General features: G+C 51.9%; 1 protein-coding gene across 1 annotated transcript in view; it reads left to right on the forward strand.

The window, feature by feature from the left end:
* The window catches only part of LOC111154334 (RNA binding motif protein 33), a 131,728-nt gene that overhangs the window by 93,942 nt on the left and 17,340 nt on the right, over nucleotides 1-20,446 (forward strand). The window contains exons 11-14 of the mRNA XM_022513883.1: nucleotides 81-424; nucleotides 1,572-1,859; nucleotides 3,372-3,659; nucleotides 6,853-7,491. Of these exons, the coding sequence (XP_022369591.1) occupies nucleotides 81-424; nucleotides 1,572-1,859; nucleotides 3,372-3,659; nucleotides 6,853-7,491 (1,559 nt within the window). The remainder of the gene's footprint in view (nucleotides 1-80; nucleotides 425-1,571; nucleotides 1,860-3,371; nucleotides 3,660-6,852; nucleotides 7,492-20,446) is intronic.

Raw genomic sequence — 20,446 nt, forward strand, 5'->3', positions numbered from 1 at the left:
AAAAAAAAAAAAAAAAAGACTGCTGTTGGGTGATGGGCGTGTTGTGTGTGAGCCAAGGGTAATGTTGCACCACCGTTCAGTTTCAGGTGAACCAAGGTTCCCGAGTCATCTGTTTCTGGAACAGCGAAGCCCCCCGCCGCCGCCACCGCCCCCCACGCTTCTTAGCAGCACTCACCCAGTGCCCACCCCTAGCCCCTTACCGTTCACTCAGCCGGGACCAGCGTTTAGTCAGCAGGGACAGCAGCCCGTGTTCCCCAGAGAGAGGCCCGTCCGGCCGGCCCTCCAGCCGCCAGGTCCCGTGGGGATCCTTCACTTCAGCCAGCCGGGCTCAGCGGCCACGCGGCCCTTCATCCCTCCTCGACAGCCCTTCCTGCCCGGCCCGGGACAGCCGTTCCTGCCCGGCCACGCGCAGCCCAGCCTGCAGGTACGCAGCAGGCTGTGTGGAGGGGGCACCAGAGCTTTGGGTCTCTGTGTCTCAGAAGGTGATGTTTCCTGTGCCGTCCGAGTCTGCTAGTGTGTGGAGGTTATGGAGAGGATAAGGATTTAGTCTTGAACATGCTACTTATTAAAGGCAGCTTTCTTGACAATATTATTTTTCTCCCTAATCGTAGGAGAAATGAAAAAATTCAGTATTTGATTTCTTTTAAAAGGTGGTACTGCTAGTAAAGTTAGGACATGTTTTGATAATACCTTTGCTCCTCATTGCAAGATGCTGGAAAGGTTCACCAGTGGAAATAAAGTTCTTTGTCGAATTATGTTCCTGCAAAATGTAGCAGAAAGATTCTTTGCATGGAGGGAAGAACGGAGTCGCTGTTCCCCTGTGGTTGGGAAGATTTGCGTGCCCCCTTCTGCAGGCAGTGTTGCGCGGGGGCCTGGCGCTTCCGTGAGATCCTTCTTGCCCCGTATGACTCTGCTCAGACTTAGCCCTACTAGTGAGATACAGAATCACCGTATCCTTGAATCAACTATTTGGAAACATGCAGACTATCGAAATTAAGAAAAAAAATGATTTCCGTGTTAAAGTAGGGTAAAATGTTTCATTTTTTTAAATTAAAAACTATGAGTACATCTCCGTTGCAGCAACGTTTGAGTATTTAAAAAGGGAAGTGAGAAATCCCAGGGTCTGGGAACAGTCACCACCAGCATTCGGGTGCTGGTGGTCCCCGGGGGTGCGGTGCAGCCTCGTCACCCTGCCTGGTTGACGGGGCAGCAGGCTCCCCTGCTCGTGAGTCCTCACCGCCGCCTTCAGAAGGTGCCGCCCGGGTTGACAGGCACGCTCGTCGCTTCGGTACTCTGGTGTCGGCAAGTGCCGTCCGCGTCCGCAGCGCTGTGTGCTTGCGGCCGTGCTGCTTTCCTTAGAGCAGACTCCTGGAGTTTTGGGGCTGAGAGGACTCAGGGCAAATATAAAATATACGAGCTTAGCTTTTGGCAGATCCTCTTACCTCTGCCCACAAATTCTAAAATGAAATTTTAGTGCCACTTCAGGTTTCTGATGCTGGGGTGTTTTGTGCATCGGAACATCACATGTGTACCTTTCCAAACTGTCGTGTCTCTTTCTTCCCGCCGGGAAGGGGCCCCTGCACCCCCCACTGCCCCCGCCGCACCAGCCGCAGCCCCAGCCCCCGCAGCAGCCCCCGCTCCAGCCGCAGCACCAGCCGCCGCTGCAGCCGCCCCCGCAGCACCAGCCGCCCCCGCAGCCGCCTCACCAGCCCCCGCACCAGCACCAGCACCACCTCTCCGTCCCGCCGCCGCCGCTCATGCCCATGGCGCAGCCCCAGTTCAGGCCTCACGTCCAGACGGCGCAGCCTCCGCCCGGCGGCGGCCGGATGCAGTGCTCCCAGCGCCAGGGACTGCGGCATGTGAGTGTCTCGGGGGGGCTTGGAGGGCCCGGGACATGAGGGGCAGTACCTGGGAGCTGGAACATTCTCCAGTTCCGATTAGGTTATTGAAACATGTATAGTACGTTTCTGTAAAGTGAGTGTATGTTGAAAAAAACTGCTTACTTAGGAAACGGATTTTCTTAGGACTACACAAATTAAGGAAGTCCCGTTTGTGCCAGAAAGACTGCGTTGATGTTCTCTACCTCCTCCTCTTCTGTGTATCTAGATATTTTCATAGTGATAGATGGTATTATTCGTAGACACATAATTTTAGCAAATGCTTGTGGGTGGTGGGCACTCTGCCTTTGCCAGTAGCCTGCTTTTGGATGGCTGGATTGTCTCTGTCTTCTTGGGCTCTGAATAATTAAATAAATGAGTTCAGGAAGAATTGTCTGACTAGTCTCTGTTGCTAGGCACCATTCCAGTTCCCAGGAAAGTACCTGCGAACACGAGGGCCAGTTTCCTGCCTTCATGAGGCCCGTATTTAATGGTGGGAGATGAACATTTAGCTATGAGGGTACAGGCTGGGGACCATCAGCTAGCGTGTGACTCGGCTTGCACGGAAGGAAACTAGGAAATGTGCGTTGCTCCACAAACACAAGACAGTAGTCTTTGCTGTTGTCTTGTCTTCCATTAAGTAACTCCATAAAGAGGCTGCTGGTTAGAGCGATGGGGAGGTAATTAGGCTTTCCTTTAAGTACTTTCCCCTTGACCTGCAGCTTCACGCGTGTCACTTAGCCACTTGTAATTTCAGTTTTCTCATACTCACTAGCCTTTCTTTCTTTGCTAAAGTAGCATTGAGACTAACATGATGTAAGAAATGAGGAAGGACTTGGGGAGAGCGGCGTTGTGACAGAGGCTTTGTTCCGTTACAGCAGCGTAACAGATACACCCCTGCCTGTGCCCTTGGGCCCCGACCTGGTGCTGTCGGAGCGCAGTCCTCCCCCAGCCGTCCCCACTACCTGTGCGCTCCTCTAGCTGTTGGCTCTCTGTTAAGAATCTGGGGGATGAGCAGGGCTAAGACTTTCCTCTCAGGTGAAGCTTTGGAGCATGCTTCCCTGGCAGGGCGGTTTCCGTAGGACACTGACTGACTGTCCTGTTCTTGTTCCACCCGGAATGCAGGGCCCAGTAAAAGCGGTGCCCGCCGCCCTTTGTTGGCCCGATCGGTTTTGTTAAAAACCTCAGTCCCCATCCTTAGGCAGCAGTCGCAGTCCCGTGGTGGTAATTTCTGTTCAAAAGGAGCCCGTCCACAGGCAGGTAGGGTAACCTTGACCAGGCCTGACCCTCAGCAGTAGCGTGTGCTGCCCCATAGAGCAGGAGCGACCCTGCGTGAAAGAAGGCGTTCACATGGGAAAGTATCAGCGCCCCAGAAGGAGAAGTCACGTAGTAGTTAACATGATTCTTGTAACATTTGTATCTAAGAATGCACCTTTTTATGTTCCTTCTCCCAAGTATCCAGTTGTAGTTTAAATTTCTTTCTTCTCATGCTAGAATACAACTTCTCAGAATGTGTCCAAACGGCCAATGCAGCAAATGCAGCCGGCTGCCCCGAGAAACAGTAACCTGCGGGAGCTGCCCATCGCGCCGGCGCACGTCATGGAGATGAGCAGCAGCCGCTGCTCCTCCACGCCTGCGGCTCCAGGGAAGCCTGTCGCCAGCACGTCACCGCCCACGAGGCCGGGGGGCGGGCCCAGGAGCACACAGGGCAAGACCGAAGCCAAAGTCAAGCCAGTCAGCCCTGCGGTTCAGCCCAAAGAGGAGGCAAAAGCAGAACCAGAGGTAAGACCATTTTCATTAAAGAATCTTTGATCTCAAATGGAAAGCCTTACAATCAGCTTGTTCCTCTGTGTCCACTTGTCCAGCAGGTTTTTCATAAAACTGTCACTTTTTTCCAGCCAGATCCTTCAGTGAACCTAACAGCCATGTCCATGTGAGACGCACTCATCCTCACGGGTTTATGATGTTAGGTGGCATTTGTGTGTTTGTCCGGTTGTAGCTGGTGCTGCGGAGCCTGGTACCTCCAGGGGGTGGGTAGCAGGTTATTGGATCTGTTAGCCTGATGCTTCCGTGCGAGGGGGTTCAGTCCCGGGCTGTTCCCTGGAGATACAGATGCCGCAGTGGAGCAGATCTGTGCGGCAAAGCTCCTAACCCAGCACAGGAGTCTGCTGTCCCTAGGTTAGTAACGCACCCTGGGAGGGGTCCGCCATTCGCAGCAGTGGCTTTTGTGTCCGGGGTGTGCGAAAAGATGAGTATGTGGAAGTTACACCAATATTTTTTAAAGGTATATAAAAGGTATACAGTGAGTTCGTAACATTTAATTAATATAATGAAAACATGGGGCCCCTGGGTGGCTCAGTGGGTTAAAGCCTCTGCCTTCGGCTCAGGTCATGATCCCAGGGTCCTGGGATCGAGCCCCCATCGGGCTCTCTGCTTGGCTGGGAGCCTGCTTCCTCCTCTCTCTCTGCCTACTTGTGATCTCTGCCTGTCAAATAAATAAAATCTTAAAAAAAAAAAAAATGAAAACAGCAGTGTGAAGAACTTCATGAGGTAATATAGGCATGAAATAAGTCACGTTTTCTTTTTTCTTTTTCTTTTTTTTAAAAAAGATCTTATTTATTTGTCAGCACGCACAGGCAGGGGCGGCAGCAGAGCAGGCAGAGGGAGAGGAGGAAACAGGCTCCCCGATGAGCAGGGAGCCCAATGCGGGGCTCAATCCCAGGACCTTGGGATCACGACCTGAGCCGAAGGCAGACGCTTTACCGACTGAGCCACCCAGACATCCCTAAGTCATGTTCTCTTAATCAGTTACCTTTCCATTGAAATTTGGAGGTGGGGTCAGATTTTCCTAATAAACTTTTTTTTTTTTTTAAAGATTTATTCATTTATTTTTTTTAGAGAGCGAGCTGGTGGGAGGGAAGGGCAGAGGGAGTAGGAGAGAGAATCCCAAGCAGGCTCCTCGCCAGCTGTGGAGCCCGAAGGAGGGCTCCGTCTCACTGATCCTGTTACCACAACCTGAGCCAAAATCAAGATGGAATGTTTGACGGACCACACCACTCAGGTGCCCAGGCTTTCCTGGTAAATGCTTGGAGCAGTGGTCACGTCACATTACCACATGAGGAAGTAAATGCAAAGTCAAGACACAGTGTTAACAACTAAGATCATATTAAAAGAATGGGCGAGTTTTTTGGTTTTAAAGTCAATATATGAAAAAATTAGGTAGATTTACAAAGTGGTTTAGGATAGTTTATAAAAAGAAATTTTAGCTAAAAATTTTATCCTGCTTATAGTCCAGATAGCTCGCCTCTTGTATGTATAACCCGATTTGGCTCAGAAAAATTAAGTCACGGGACACTTTAATTTTCTAGTAGCGGTGGCTGAATAAAATGAGCAGCGTGAGTTTTAGGCACACCACGGGCCACTTGGGGCTGCTCTGTTCCCAGCTGGTTTGGGGAAGCCCTCGGTGGAACCCAGCAGGTGCTCTGTGTATGAAGTGGGACTCGCAGGTAGCCGTCGTGTAAGTTGGATGTCTTCGTGTATTTGCTTGTCATTCTGTGTTGGGTGCATGCGGTGGGACCAAGAGTGACACCATTTTACTTTGTGAGAAGTCTTGTATTTGTTTGGCTTGGGTAAATGTGGTTTATTTTCTTACGTTCACCCAATTGGTGATGATAAAATAAAGGACAAAGCTGTGTACAAGTGTGTATTCGTACCTACTTGAACGTGTATTAATGCTTTCTTGATTGCTTGGGGAGCTTGCTTGGTGAATGTGAACTGCTCCTGTGCCGGAACAGCAGGTGCTCCGGACCTGCCGCCTCCCCCGGCAGTCGGCCTCTTCCTGAAAGCCGCGGCGCCTGCGCCTTTGAGCTGTTGTCCACTTCCTCCTGTCTGTCCGTCTTCCCTTAACAAGTGTTATCTTTCTCCGGATGCCTCCCTGAGCCTTCATCTACCTTGGATTTGTTATTTCAGATCTGTCCTAGACTTTGAAAGTCGATAACCAAGTTGGTTGGGATGGCTTCTGAAAATGCCAGGCAAGTCCTCACGAGGCCTGACTCTGTCCTTGGTCAATTGTGTGGGTTCTGGGAGCACCCACGGACTCCCAGCTGCCTTTTGGTCGTAATTCCTGATTCTTAAGGTTTATTTGTTCCTGGCTGAATTATAGTGAGATCAGATCCTATTAAGTTCTTTTGTAAAGGATCTTTGGATGAGGGGATCTGCGATTTTTTTTTTTTTAAAGAAAATTACTGTAATTCTTAACAAATGCTTACCCTAAATAAACTTTCCTCATGGGATGCTTTTTATGAAAGTTCCTGAACTTTCTCAAAGATTTTTTTGGGTGGACTTTCAGAACAGTTTGGGGCTGGCCTGTACAAGGCCTTCCTTACACACCATTCGTATTCTGGTACTACGTTCGCGGCATTTTGATTCTGTGGGGAGTGCGCGAGTTCAAGGTCAGAGAGATTGACTTGTGCTGTTCATTATAACCAATTATTCTGTGACAAATGAGTTTGAAATCAGGCTGAAAATTCTGTACGAAAAATCAATAGTTCTAATCAGGCCCTTTCAGGTCATTTACACCCACCTTTTGTTGGTTCGTCAGAGAAGAGCCAGATAAAACCTCTCTGACAGCACGGTCTCCCTACTGTTGCCGTTTCCATTCGAAACATGTTTTGATATCTTAAATGAATAGTTTAATTGGTTTCAAACTTGTAAATGAGTGGAAATTTACATTATTTCAATAGTTTCTAATATTCTGATAAGATTTTCCAAATTAGCTTGAGCTGCGTGTAATCGTTTCTCCCTCCCCAGAGGAAGGAGTTATCCTTAAAGTCTATAAGCAGATTTTGAATGGCTTCTTTCCGATCCCGAGCGGAGCGTTTTTTGGGAGGCGCGCTTTCTCGGGCCGCTGCCCCGGCCCGGCTCAGCTGGCTTCGCCTCCTGCTCCGCAGTAAAGCAGCCGTGTGTTCTCTTGCAGTTCCCTGACGAAGACGAAGAAACGAGGCTGTATCGCTTGAAGATAGAAGAACAGAAGCGCCTGCGAGAAGAGATCCTCAAGCAGAAGGAGCTGCGCCGGCAGCAGCAGGCGGGCGCGAGGAAGAAGGAGCTGCTCGAGAGGCTGGCCCAGCAGCAGCAGCTCCACCTGCCCCCCCCGGCCGCGGCCCAGCAGGAACAGCCCGCTGCCGCCCCGTCGCCCACCAACGGGAGCCCACTGTTACCCTTCCCAGGTGCACAGGTCAGACAAAATGTGAAAAACAGACTTCTCGTGAAAAACCAGGATGTCACTGTTTCAAATGTTCAGCCCAAAACATCCAATTTTGTGCCGTCTGGTGCTAACATGCAGTATCAAGGACAACTGATGAAACCGTTGAAACACTTGAGACAGGCCAGAACCGTACCTCAGAGTCCAGCTCAGCACAAAGTCCTGCAGGTCAAACCTGCGGACGGGGAGGGGCCGCCACCCCCCTCACAGACCGCTCGAGTGGCGTCCCTGCAGGGCCGGCCCCCGGACGCCAAGCCCGGCGCGAAAAGGACTGTCATGCACCGGGCAAACAGCGGTGGCGGAGATGGGCCGCACGTCAGCTCCAAGGTCAGGGTGATTAAGTTGTCAGGCGGGGTAAGTTGACGAGGTAACTGGTGCCTCTTGGAATCTGTGCTTCCCTCAGAATGTCCTAATTCCCAGAGAAGGGTTTCGAAGAGAGGGAAGTCAGAGCTGCCTCTGTTCCGGCCCCGCGGGCCAGCCGCTCCGTGCTCACACTTGGTGACGAGAGTCGCCGTTGAGGTTCTCCTTCCGGCCGGGACCCGTGGTCTTTCAGACTCTGTCTTGAGTTTTCCTGAAAGACCAGTGGGACAGTCCCCAAATTAGGTGTTTCTCACTTGTAGCTTATTTTTGTAGATAATTTGTGATAGAACCATCAGGTTTGTTTTAAAAATAAAATTTCCTTTACCAAAAAACAAGTAATCTGTTGTGTGCAGCTGTAGGTCCAGGGAGCACCCGGGGGGCAAGCGTGCGTCGTGCGGCTGCTTTTAAGCGGTGGGGTTTCAGAGGCCGGTCCCGTCTTCTCTTCTCAAGCTAATCTCTGCCCTCGTGAAGACCAAAAGGATTAACCAAATCTGCAGTGAAGTGTCCTGTACAATCTTACCACCTGCGTGCAGAAGGGGAGTGTGCCTCCTTTCTTTCTTTCCTTTCAGGCGGTGCCCCTTCTAGATCATTCTCAGTGAGGCACAGCCATTGTGATTCGGATGAGCTCTGTACTCCAAGTAGACACAGTTGCTGCAGACAGGTCGCCCTGCGGAAGGTTCTCAGGCAGCGCTCTGGAGCATCCGTCCCTACCGTGCCACGTGCTCTTGACCCGCTCACGGGAGGGGACTCGTCTGTCCTGTGTTGATGGCAGGGCGCCCTGCGGTCCGCGTCAGGACGGCGCTGCCCCTTGCATGCCATCTGTGCTGTGCACGGAGGAAGGAAGGGCAGGACCGCAGACGCAGGCCCTCGGAGCAGGCCAGCGACACCCGAAGGGACAGCTCGTCGCTGCTCGTTTAAGGAGTTCAGTTTTATCTTTTATTTCTAGGTCCGTAGACTGAAAGTGTGAGCTTTTCACGTGCGATGAGAAAAATTTTGATAGAATAGTATGATCTGGAGATTCCGTCTTCAACAGACCCTGTGCTGTTTTTTCAGATCTGTTTTTCTCACCTCCGTTCATTGTGATTCAGAGTGTGGATAAGCAGATGGCCTCTATCACGTTAGCTTGTCTCATCATTGTATGAATTTGTTTTCTTCAGGCAAGACCTAAGCAGGAAGCAGTTTCACGGTATCTGTGGTCTTCTGTTTTGACCTTATTTTAGGCAGACTTTGTCAGTGTCTCATTTTTTTGCTTGAGTTAAAAACTTAGGAGGAGGGGACATGGGGCCACGGGGCCACGGTTGGGAGGAGGCCTTTTCCCGTGACATTCATGGTTGGTGTTGTGTGTAGTGTGGCTTGTGTGAAGTGAGGGTCTCTCGTGGGCTGGGAGGTCCGGGGGCTGCTGTGCTCTGAGAGCGGCTTTCACACTAACAAGCGCCTTTCCTTTAAAAGAATTTATCTACTTAAATTTTTGTTTTTTTCTCCAGTGGGGGGAAGATGTATATTTTGTAAGACTGTATTCCAGAATCCTGCTGTCTAATTATATAGCACACAGAGGAACAACAGAGGACTGCTGCGCGAAAATAGCTCCTTGACAGCATTTGGAATAACTTTTTATCCCTTTGTAATTCTTAAGTCACCTAACTAACATGTTCTGTGTCTTAGGATTTATTCCAGCAAGTCCTGCAGTGGCGTGTCGGCAACCTTCAGCTTACTGGGGGGTCAGTATCCCTTGTGTGTCTGCCTCTGGACCAGAGAAAACTGGTATTTCCCAAGAGGCCTTGGGTCTTTGTGTGTGGGTAGAACTGTTCTTAGGAGAACATATTCGTAACTGTGCAGGTGATGCAAAAAGGAAACCATTCGTTAGGTGCTGGGTCAGCTCCCATTTCTCCTGCCTCTTGTCTCTGCCCCTGCGGGCCCCGGTGTTAACGCCTGGGGCTCAGCCGGCACCCTGGTAAGGCTTTGACAGGCTTAGCACATCACACCCGTGCAGAGCAGTATTTATGCACTTCAGGTTTATAATCACTTACGGAATAAAAGCATCTCGTCGTCTGTTCATGTTCTTGTATTTTGTCGCGAGGCCTGGACTTCTCTACATCCTGTTAGGGCAGAGGCACGGGACATTGTCCTTACAAGGTTTCCTAGAGAGGTTTACTGTGGAGAGGATCAGTTTGTTTCCTTTGCTTTTTTCTGACCTAAACTGGCGGCAAATAGATGCAGTTACATTATCCTTTCCAGTCGTTGTGGCCTCCTCTAGTTGCATTGCTCGGTCTCTAGGGAGGACGTAGGACGCGGCCGTGCATAGTGTCCCGCCGGAAGGTCCGGTGGTCACAGTTGAGCTCGGTGTCCATCGGATGCTTAGGAAAGCAGAAATGTCTCTGAACTCTTATTCTCATGTACAAATTGGAAATGCCTTAAAACTTAATTTGGATTCTCCAGGTGTGCCTGTGAGGCGATTGTGAATCAATACAAAGTTCTCTTTTGTTATTTTCCGTATTTCATTATTTATAATCAAATAATCTTTGGGTTTTATTAAATTGGGTTTTTTAAAATGTGAAAGAGCCAAGTCTTAAAACAGTAGTTATTTTCTTAGTCGTTTTATTATTTTATTTTTAAAGTGATTTTAATTCACCCTAATCACAAGAGAATTTCTCTCTGTTACGGCTAATGCATCCCGGGCATAGGAAGCGTTTTCAAACAGAATTTAATAAAAATGCTTTGTGGGTCCAAGTGCTCACAGTCACGGCGACGAGTGGCGTGGTAAAGCCCGAAGAGTGGTGGTTCGCCCTCACCGGGGCTCTCTGTTGGCACCTTCGTGGTCACTGTCGTTGTGAGACGCCCTTTCACGGAAGGTAGCGGTGGAAGCGCTCCGTCGCCCGGACAGAGCGCTCCCGTCCCTCCGTCTGCGGTGGCGCGACACGGTGGGACCGGAGTGGCTGTCCGGGAGGAGGACCCGCGTCTGGGTGGGCGCGTGTCGGTCCCTTCCTCTGCACCCAGTCTCTGGGCTCCGCGCCGGTTGTACAGTGGCCGTGGGAGCGCGTGGCGGCGCGTGCGGCGTGCGGAAGGCGCCCCGCGCCCGTGTGCTCGCTGCTCGCTTCGCCGGCGCTGCTGAGGCCCCGCAGGAGCGCGGCCGCGGCTCCGCCGCACGGTGGTGCTGCCGAGCGCATGCGCGGGGCGGCCTCGTGAGCCGGGTGCCTGCGCGCCCGCGGCCGGGGGAGGGGGACTCCGTCCCGGAGACGTCGTGCGAGTAGCCCGGGGCCCCGCAGCTGCTGGTGGCCGGGGCCAAGGTTCTCGGGACTGGCACCCGTAACGGATGCAGATGTGGTTCGCCTGCTGCCTTGTTCCGAGGTGTCCCTACTTCTCGGTCAGCGATGGCACCGGCGGTTCCCGGGGCTTCGTGGCAGCATCGATTCGGAAACGTTGTAGCCGGGGCTTCTCCCGTGAGGGGTGATGAGCTTCCACTTCTCTGGCCGACCCCAGCGTCGCGACCGCCTGGAGAGTGCTGAGACGGTTCCGAAGTTGGAGGAAAGTGTTCTGATGGGTGCACAGCAGCGGCGCTGTGGGTACAGGACTGGAGTGTGGCCGGGTTTCCCTCATTCCTGTTCTAGAACTTGGACATGGGGCTAAGCACGGCCGGGGGTCCTGACCTCTGGCCCGGCGGAGCGAGGGTGGGCGTAGCCGGGCGCCCTGCGGCTGTAACTGGCGTGTGCTCCTGTGTGAGTCGAGTGAGGTCACATTTTGTATAGAAAACGCTGGGGTGGAAACGAGGGCGATTTGCTGTTTAAAGAGACCTGTGTTGGGAGACTCAGCAGCAGGTGTGTGGATCGCGGCTCTCCCGCTCCGAGTTAGTGGTCTGGCTCCGCTCGGCCGGACCGCCAAAGCAGGGAGTGCGCGTCGGGTGGCGGTTTGCCAAGCCTTGGATCTTGTTGAGCGTTTCCAGAATTTCATACGCCTTCCCGGGGTACTTACACGTCAGTAATCTACCTGAAGAGCTGTATTTGACGGAATGCTTCTTTTTTATTATGTCCTGTGTGGAAAAATTCACTTGCTCATGTCTCAGAAAGATACTTTAAGTATTTAATTTTCAGACCCCAGAAGAGCAATCTTTTTACATAGTTTTGTTTATAACCAATACGTAATCCAGGAAAACTACTCAAGCAAAAACACAAGACTATGAAGTGTGTACTCAGTGTAAACTCGCTGTCGTCACGCACCCCTCCTTTGGGAGCACACAGCAGGAAAGAGCCCGAGCGCGCGCCACGGGGCCTCCCTCCCGGAGGTCTTGCGCCAGGACTGCAGCTCTGGGTCTGGGCTACGCGCGTTGGGTCGTGGCTTCAGGGAACCTTCATTCGTGGCCCCCATGGGCCCCGGTGTCCTCTGGAAGCTGCGGTGTGCTCCCCCAGGCCGGCTGGGAGGGTCCCAGGCCGGGCTGGGTGCGAGGAGCCGCTCTCGGAGGCCGCCCCAGGGAGGAGCAGCGGCTTAGAGCGGCAGTTTCTGGAGCTCTTGAAGAAGACGGAAGCAAACTCTGAATTCAGCGGCTTTATTCTAATTGAGGTAATAAAAATTTTAAGGATTTGGCAGCAAATTAAGTAAACAGTCCTTTGTTCTGCCGACCACACAGAGAAGTGGGAGAAGCCAGAATGCCTCAGCAGGAAAGCCAGCTGTCCAGTTGCGATACTCTTGTATTTTATTTTTAAAAGGCTGTCAAGTGCTGCTGGCAGAAGGTCCCAGCGTACCTGTGCGCGTGCGCTTGCTCTGGGGGGTCGGACTGCATTTGGACGTTCCTGCCCTCCCCCGCTCCCAGGTTATGCTCAGACTTTCTTCAGGATGTGGTAGAAGAGGGAGCACGTACATACCTGATTGTTCCGTGTTTGGTGGAGGACGTTTTATTTTGATGTAATTTCGGTCGAAGAGAAGTTGCAAAAACAGGATAAGGACCCCCCTCCTTTACGTTTTGCCCCGTTGCGTTGCCGCCGTCTCTCTCTGCCCGCCCCACACTCAGCGCAGCTCTGTCACTGCCGGGGAGTCTGTCGCAGCCTCGCCGCGTCTCTCCTCCGCAGCGAGCTCTCCTCTTGCACATCCACGAGGACACGTCCTCAGAACTCGGGAGACGCAGCATCGACACAGCGCAGCTCGTCCCCAGCACGGCTCTCCCAGTGCAGAGCCACAGTCCCAGCCCGGCTCAAGGGCATGTGCTGTGTTTATGGTCCCCACGACTTTGGGATAGCAGCTTGGCCTTTGTGTGTTTTCCCTTGACTTTTTTAAAGAGGGGAGGCTGATGATCTTGTCAGATGTCCTTGAATTGGGGTTTGTCTTACTTTTTCTCGTGCTGTTTCGGGTGATGTGCTTTGGGCAGGAGCCCCGTAGAAGGACGTCGTGTCCACGGTGGGTCCTGTCGGGAGGCTCCTGACACGTTTGTCCGGTGTTGGTAACTTGGATCACTTGAGCAAGGTGGTGTTTGCAAGTCTGTCCGTAGGGTTGCAGTCCCACTCTCTGTAATCGATATGTGATTTATGGGAAGGTACTTGGAGACTACAGAAATGTATCGTTTCTTGTCAGATTTTCACTGTTTTTAGTAAGCCCCGGTGTTTTTACGGTGTCCGCACTCACTCTGTGTGCTTGCTCTGATCGCTTCCTCTTTGCTCGCGTACTTACGAGCTCAGGCATTCCCAGCAGTCTGGGCCTGTGGATTCTCACTTTATCCCGTGAACGGTTCCTGTTGTTGGTTTTGAGTTTTGATTGTCCCAGATGGGCCAGTGGGAGCCCCTTCAGGCTGGCTCTGTGTTCGTTGGTGTGTCTCCATCGCTCTTTGAACACAGCCTGAAATCTGGTGCAGGAAGAGGATGGGGCTCGCGCTGGACTTTGTCCGCTCAGTTCTGGGGTCAGGCCCGCCTCTGCAGGGTGGAGAGCTGGGCGCGCTCACTGAGCGCCATCGCTCTGGGCCCCGTCCGCCCGTGCCCAGCCCGTGGCGGTGAGTTCCAGAGGCAGACGCATGGAGAAGAGATGCCGTTGTCCGCTACGTTTCTTGAAACAGGTCACTGACATGACTAAAACAGACTTTTTGCTATACTGAGTTCACTTTTTGGATTGTTCTTGTGTGGCAAATCAGAGAGAAAGTAACGTCACTGTTTAAACGTTAAAAACGAGGGTATTGGTGGACAAGGAGGCAGCCAAGCCACGGCAGGGCCCGGCGGAGTTGGCAGGTGCAATGGCCTGGGGTTGGAGTTCTGCATTTTGTTCTGTTTGCCGTGCGTGTCCGCAGGGCTTTTTGGCGGCCGTGGCTAGGGGGCACCGCCACTTCCTCAGTCACTCATGGCCGGGAGCTCCGACCTCGGTGCCGGCGCTCGTGGTCAGGACAGCTGCTGACAGAGCATGTCAGGCCGACATGCTGGGTGCATCAGGAGCGCAGGAGCTGCTCCCGCAGCGTAGGTGCTGCGCGGGCGGAGGCGGCGTCCTGACTGCAGGTAAAGCGGCCCCTGGTGGGTGCTGTGCTGCGCAGGCAGGGAGACCCGATGAAGGGACTTTGAGTGAAGGGGAGGAGCTGCCTGGGTGAAGCCAGGAGGTCGGGAAAGAGAAGGGCCTTCCAGGCAGCTGGGGGCGGCACTGACGAAGGTCCTGTGGCAGGGAGGTCATGGCCAGTGTTGGCACTGTAGGAGGGCCGGTTTGACCAGCGTGTGGAAAGCAAGTCGGTCTGGAGACGGGCATCTATGGGCTGTTTTATGGCCTCGAGCTCGAATCTTGATCATCAGGTCCGGGAGAGCCATTGATTAGAAAGTTTTAGCAGAGAGATGAGGGACTGGTGTTTGAACCTCGTTTTTTAGAAGTATATTTCTAAATTAGAGCTTCCTTGCTGGTTTTTTTCCCAAGGCTCTGCCTTTAGTGTTCACACACAGAAAGTCATAGGCACAACTGAGCGTTGGCTTTAGATATAGAAGCGTTCATCCTGGAGTCATCTGTCACCCTTTGGGCACTCCTGGTTTGAGGAGGAGTTACAACTCCTACGCGTAGAAGGTAGGATTGGGATTGGTCACCTTCACTGGCTCCCGCTCTCCGGCTGTGGCCGGTTTCCTGCCTCTGGCCCACTGGCTGCCTGCCTTGCGCCGGCCACCTGCCGTGCGTGGCCGCGGGCTCTCGGAGCTGTCCCCTGCTCACTGCTTCTGGCTGAGGCTGGGCTCACACTTCTATTCACTTTCTGCGACCAGGGTTGAGGACAGTTTCAAGCACATTACCGGTGTTTAAAAAAGCATTTGTCGAAATAATGGAGAAAGTATCTTTTCCCTTTAAAAATCTGGACATTGTGTGTGATTTCTTTGGTGAAATACCAAAGCAGGAATTACAACAGTGTGTTTTCCATGAGTGCTTCTGGTTGTTAAAGTATTAGCTGTTGTAGGCATTTGGGTAGCACCAGTTAGCAAAATGGGGGTAAATAGCGTTAATTCTTGTTATTAATTCTCTTGGTCGTCTTTTCACGCTAACATTTGTGGTTCCCTCGCAGACTCCTCCTTTATTCGGCGTACAGAATGGGATTATATTGTACATACGGTTTGGCACTTTTTGGGTTGTATTGAGTGGTGGGTAGGTGTGAGGACATCCAGTACAGAGACCCGGGCCAAGGCAGAGCGTGTCCCATGCTGTGGGGGTGACCCTGTGACCTGGGCTGAGCTGCCTTACCGGTGCAGAGGGCACTGACTCACTTGATTTCTGGCAGAAGCTCGTGCGGGGTCAGGCTGTCCCTGGGAGCTGAGCCCGCACTCGAGGACCAGGAAGGAGTGAGTTGGGTGGGACTGAGTGGGAAGTGAGGTGCGGGGGGACAGAGCTTCTGTGGAGTGGGGATGTGGGGGGGTTCTGGGACGACCAGATGGTCAGGCAGACGAGGGTAAGCTGCTTTAATCCAGGTAGGGGAGCCAGGAGGGCCCGGGGCGAGGGTGAGCCCAGGCAGACCCTTCTTCGCGGGCTCCTTCCCTCTCCGGTAGGGGCGCGGCTGATGGTGGGGTGGAAGTGGGCCTCATTGGTTGTGGGGTCCTTTCCCCATGCCAGGTGCTCATGAGCAGTAAGAGGGCCCGAAGGCAACTAGCGGAAGAGAGGAAGAGACCTGGGCCTGAATCCTCATTAGTCATGTCTTTGAGAATACGTATATTCCAAAAACTTCTTTTGGAGCCGAAGCTATTGTATATAAAGTTTTTTAAGAGCTTTGAAGTGCGTTAGTGGACAGAATTAATAGCTTCCAGAGAGAGGACTTGTTGAGCATTCTTAAACGCGTGTTTTCTAAATTTGGGCAAAATCAGCAGTTGTTCATTAGAGGACAGAAATCGGTTTTAATGACTCTGTCTGCGTTAATTTTGGGGTTTTTAGGGGTATGATATTAGGGAGTAACATAAGTGCTTAAATCAGAAATAACTCATGTATGTTTAGGAATCAGGATGTGGTAACTCATTTTGTCCCCAGCAGAGGAGGAAATCCTTCTCCAGGGTCTTGGGTAACTTCCCTCTCCTGACTTCCAGTAACGGCCAAGGACAGGAGTCATGGTACCTCCGCAGGGAAGCAGCTTCTTCCAAGCTGCTCGGCAAGGGCACACTGGAAGCTTCTCTCCCTGGCCTGGAGCCCCACCCAAGTGGGGGGCTCAGCTGGAAGAGCCCGAGTCTACAGGAGCCCTGCTGCTGGAGGGTCCCGGCGTGCCGCCGCCCCACCGTGTTTCAGCCTCAGCTTCCGTTTCCTTTCCAGCGGAGCCCATTCGGGTGAGAGAGGTGGAAGAGTCGGGCGCAGGAGGTCCTTCCTCCACCCCCCAGAGGCTCGTTTTATTCCTCCAAAGTCCAGTGAATTTTGTCTTCCAAAGATTTCCCCACACCTGACTCGTCTCAGGAAGGTAGAATGGGGAGCGAGAGCGGGCGGGTGGGGAGCTGGGCCACGCGAGCCGTGCTGTCCGGTCCAGTGTCCGTGCCGGTCAGCGCGCCCGGGCGTGAGCAGGCGCTGTGTGCCCCGGTCTCCTTGATGTCAGGGGTTTTGCTGCACTTCAGTTCATGTGGGCCCAGTATTGAAATTTCGGGGGAGGCGCCGTAGGCTTACGTTGGGTCTGTGTTCTGCACGCTCGCTACATGGGAGGGTGACTGACCGCAGAGAGTCAGCAAACGTAAAGTAGCCCCTCCTGTCCTGTCCTAACAGTTTCCTTAGGAAATTGATCCAGGAACCTGGAAAAAACCTTAGCCTGTTTATTTTACTTTTTCTTCTTTAAAGAATAGTCTTCAAAGACAAAATAGAGCCTTAAATGTATTTATATTTGGAAACTTCACGTAGCATGCATATCATTTATTGTCCAGGTTCGGAGTGAGCTTTCTGAAGATTACAGGGCGAGGCCCAGCATTGTTGCAGTTAATAGAAACCCGTGCCGTGCGGCCTGTGGGCTGCGGGATCAGCGGCACTGCCGTGACAGTGAAGTGGGCCTTATCGGAAGGGGAATTCATAAGAGGCTGCCCTGGGACCCTAACCACTGTCCTTGTGTGTGTCCTGACAATGTTATCTGTCCTCTCAGTGCCGAGTATCAAATGTCTGTCATGAGCACAGAAATTAATTTAATGCCACCTGAAGACATGCAATTAATCTCTTAGAGGTTTTCATAATACCTTTGCAGAAAGAGTTGCCATTTTGGCGGATTTGGGTTTCGGGGTTTAGAAGAAGATAAGGGAAATTAATTTTTCATCAGGGTTAATACAAGCTAGCAGGGCCACAAAAGCTGAGAAGAATGGTTGGGGAATTTGTCAAGTGTTGTCACCCTAGAATAATGCTGCTTAAGGTCTGATCGGTGTAATCAAGAGTTGAGATTTCTATAGCGAGGGATTAATCAATTTGCTCACTAGCGAATGCAAGTCCGTGATACCACTTCACGGGGTTTAAGAATGAAAATAAGATTTGATCTGTCAAATTGCGAGAAGCCCTGACAGTATCAACGGGCATTTTTATCTGTGCATTTAAACCATTTGTTATAAATAAATTTGTCCTGCTAATGTTGGTGGCTACAAACCTCAGTTTTGGTAACGATTAAGCTGATGCAAAGTGTACCCCTAGGCTAACTGAATTCAGGTAGTACCTCTTTTATCTGAAAAAGAGAAAGGACTCGGAACAGACAGTGTTACGGTATTCACTGAGAGAGAATCGTTCGGGAAGACAACCAGCAGAATCTCCCGGCTTGGTCTGAGATAGGCTGGACTTTATCACCTCATCTGTGTTGAGAGGGAACGGCACACACGCTGCTGTGCAGGGAAAGGGAAAGGGAGCCGGCTCACCTACAGAGATGGGCTTCCACAGCGCTCTTGCTTGGAAGAGGACATCATTTGCCATTCACAGGCGACCGGTTATTCCTTACGTTACCATCGGCAGGTTTCTGAGGTTCCTAATTTGAGGTCAGCGCTATTTTCAAATGTGCATAGCGAAGTCCTAACGATTTCAGGATCTGTGTCGGTGCTGTGACTGTGTGTAGGAGTTGCCGAAGGTTCCAGGTGCGTGGCGCGCTCTCCTTGCCTGCTGTCTGGGTCTGCGTGTGCGCGTGGGTGTTCGCGGCATGTGCCTGCCGGAGCCCAGTCATGAACGCACTGGTGACTTCCCACGTGCTGACTGGAATGATTCTGGAACGTAAGAATTATCTTGTCATTGTGCTGACTTGAGAGAGACTAATAGTTCTCGCCGTTGAAACAAGGAGACCTCTCCATTTTTCTTACAGAACGGAACCACTTCTATGTAAGCCCTGAGCGCTCAGCTGTGTGGTTTAGAACAACACACACACGTTGTTATAGGGACCCCTCATGCACTTGCAGGAAGGCTAGTCTTTTTTGTTTCAACTTTTGCTAAAAATGGTTCTGTTCAGTTACAGTCCTCCCCTAGGAAGCAGCGTCCGACTGCAGACAACAGGAAGTCCCCACTGGTACCGCGTGACCAAGGGGATCAGGTTTTTCATTTGTACAATGAAGATAATAGTGTTGACCTCGAAGGAAACTGATGTACACTGCTTGTCACATTGCGGGCGGTCCAGAAACATTAGCTCCCCCACCCTCCTGACAGGGGACGTGTTAATTACACCAAAACTCGCGGTGCTCGGGGTCCTGGGAACGCCTGGGAAATTTCTGTTACAGAGTTTATGACATCATTTACAGCCATAGAAGGTGTACAGAATGGCCTCGACCGTGAGCCACTCCAGGGCTTCCCTAGCGCCGCCTCCCACTTCCCAGTAAACCACTGATGGGAACGGTTTTTCCTGAAAGCTAGGCAGTCGTAATCCCTGCCTGAGACATCCTCCTTTCCGTGAGCGTTGTTGCCTCAACAAGTGTCACCCACCTGCTCTGTTCTCTCTTCTGACGATGCTGTGGGGACCGGGGCCTCCCGTGGGGCTCCCCTTCCGGCCAGCAAACGGGAACTGAATAGCAGTAGCGATCGCTGCTCTGCAGAAACAGCGAGCGCTTCGTGGCCGGGAGAGGAGAGAGCAGGCGGGAGGTGGGGCGGGGGGACCCACAGAGACCGCGTGGCCCGGGGATCGTGCCCTGGGGCCAGAGCGGTAGGAGATGAGGTGCACATCCAAAGTAAACGGTGTCATCATCCGGTCTTTCCAGGTGATTTCTTAGGAAACCTTTACACCATGACTAGGACGCTTTCCTGGTGCCACAAGCTTTCATGCTCCGCTCTGCGCAGCGAGAGTTCAGTTTTTCTCTTGACAGATGAGGAAAGAAGAAGCTTTTGTGCTACCTGTTTTTCCTAAACTTTGGGGATCAAGCCTACTTTAAAAAATAAACTTTTCTTGAAAGGAAAATGAAAATTCATAACTTTGTTTTTTAGGGTTTTTATTGACATTAACGTCTCCTCTTCACAGAGTTAATTACCACCAGTCTCTTGCCCGATATAACAACGAAGAGGATTTTTATTATTTGGAGTGTTTCTTGACTGAATGTTAGGCTCTCAGTTCCGTTCCCAGTTCAGAAACCATCAGGTCGCCCGTGTTGACTTTATCATCCAAATAGGTGTACACGTTGACATCGTCTGCCTCAAGGAAGGCAAGTTAGAGTATCTTCCCTTGGTGCAATCTCTTCTCTTTTTAAGTTAAAGCTCACTGTGTAGATCACGTGTTCAGTTTTGGCTTCCTAAAGAAATAAACGACGACGATGTTCGTTCTCTTTGTCCATCGTATACTTGGACATCGTCCCTTTTAGGCCGAACGCACCAGCGGGTTATCTGCTCTGCCACACGGCGCAGCCATTTGACGCACCAGACAGTGCTGCTGCCTTGGAAGGTGGCCCGTTGCATGTCACAGCAGCGTTGAGGGAACACCTGTGTGCTGACGGGCAGTGGCTGTAGCCTCGAGGTCCTGATACTACCGTCTTTTTTCTAGCACATTGAGAACTTCTGTTTTTAAAAGTATGAATCGCTGTTTATCGATCCATTCAGTAGACAACCTTAGTATCTTGGATACGTAGAAGAAATTTCGGTTTGGTGAGCAACACAGGATGATGGGGTCTAGACTCCGGTTTCTGTAGGTGCTCGCGGGATAGCGGATGCTCCGGAACCCGCAGACTTCCCCTCGCCGGGTGGGCCTCCAGGCAGCTGACTTAGCCCCCTCGAGTCCTTAGGGTTTTTGGTGTCCAGCCAGCCTTGCGTTCCTCGGGTCTGCTGCTTGGGCGTGGGGCGCGGTCCCTTTTCTGTGTGGGTGGGTCACGCTGCTGCTGTTTCGGGGGGTCTTGACGTGCATTTGTGGGGGTGCTAACGCGGCCTCTTCGGCGCTTGTGTGCGGGTCGTGCCGGCGTCACGGGGGACTGGGAAGATTCCTCCTCCTCTCTTCTCTGAAGGAGGCTTCTAAGATTGGCCGTCTTCTTCCTGACACAGTGGTTTTTCTTTGCAGGAGGTTTTCCATTACCAATTCAGTATCTTCTATTTTCAGATTTTCTCTTTGCTCTTGATTTGATGTTTTACATTTCTC

The sequence above is a fragment of the Enhydra lutris genome, unplaced genomic scaffold (assembly GCF_002288905.1).
Source record: "Enhydra lutris kenyoni isolate GAN:26980312 unplaced genomic scaffold, ASM228890v2 scaffoldscaffold37, whole genome shotgun sequence".
NCBI classification, from domain to species: domain Eukaryota; kingdom Metazoa; phylum Chordata; class Mammalia; order Carnivora; family Mustelidae; genus Enhydra; species Enhydra lutris.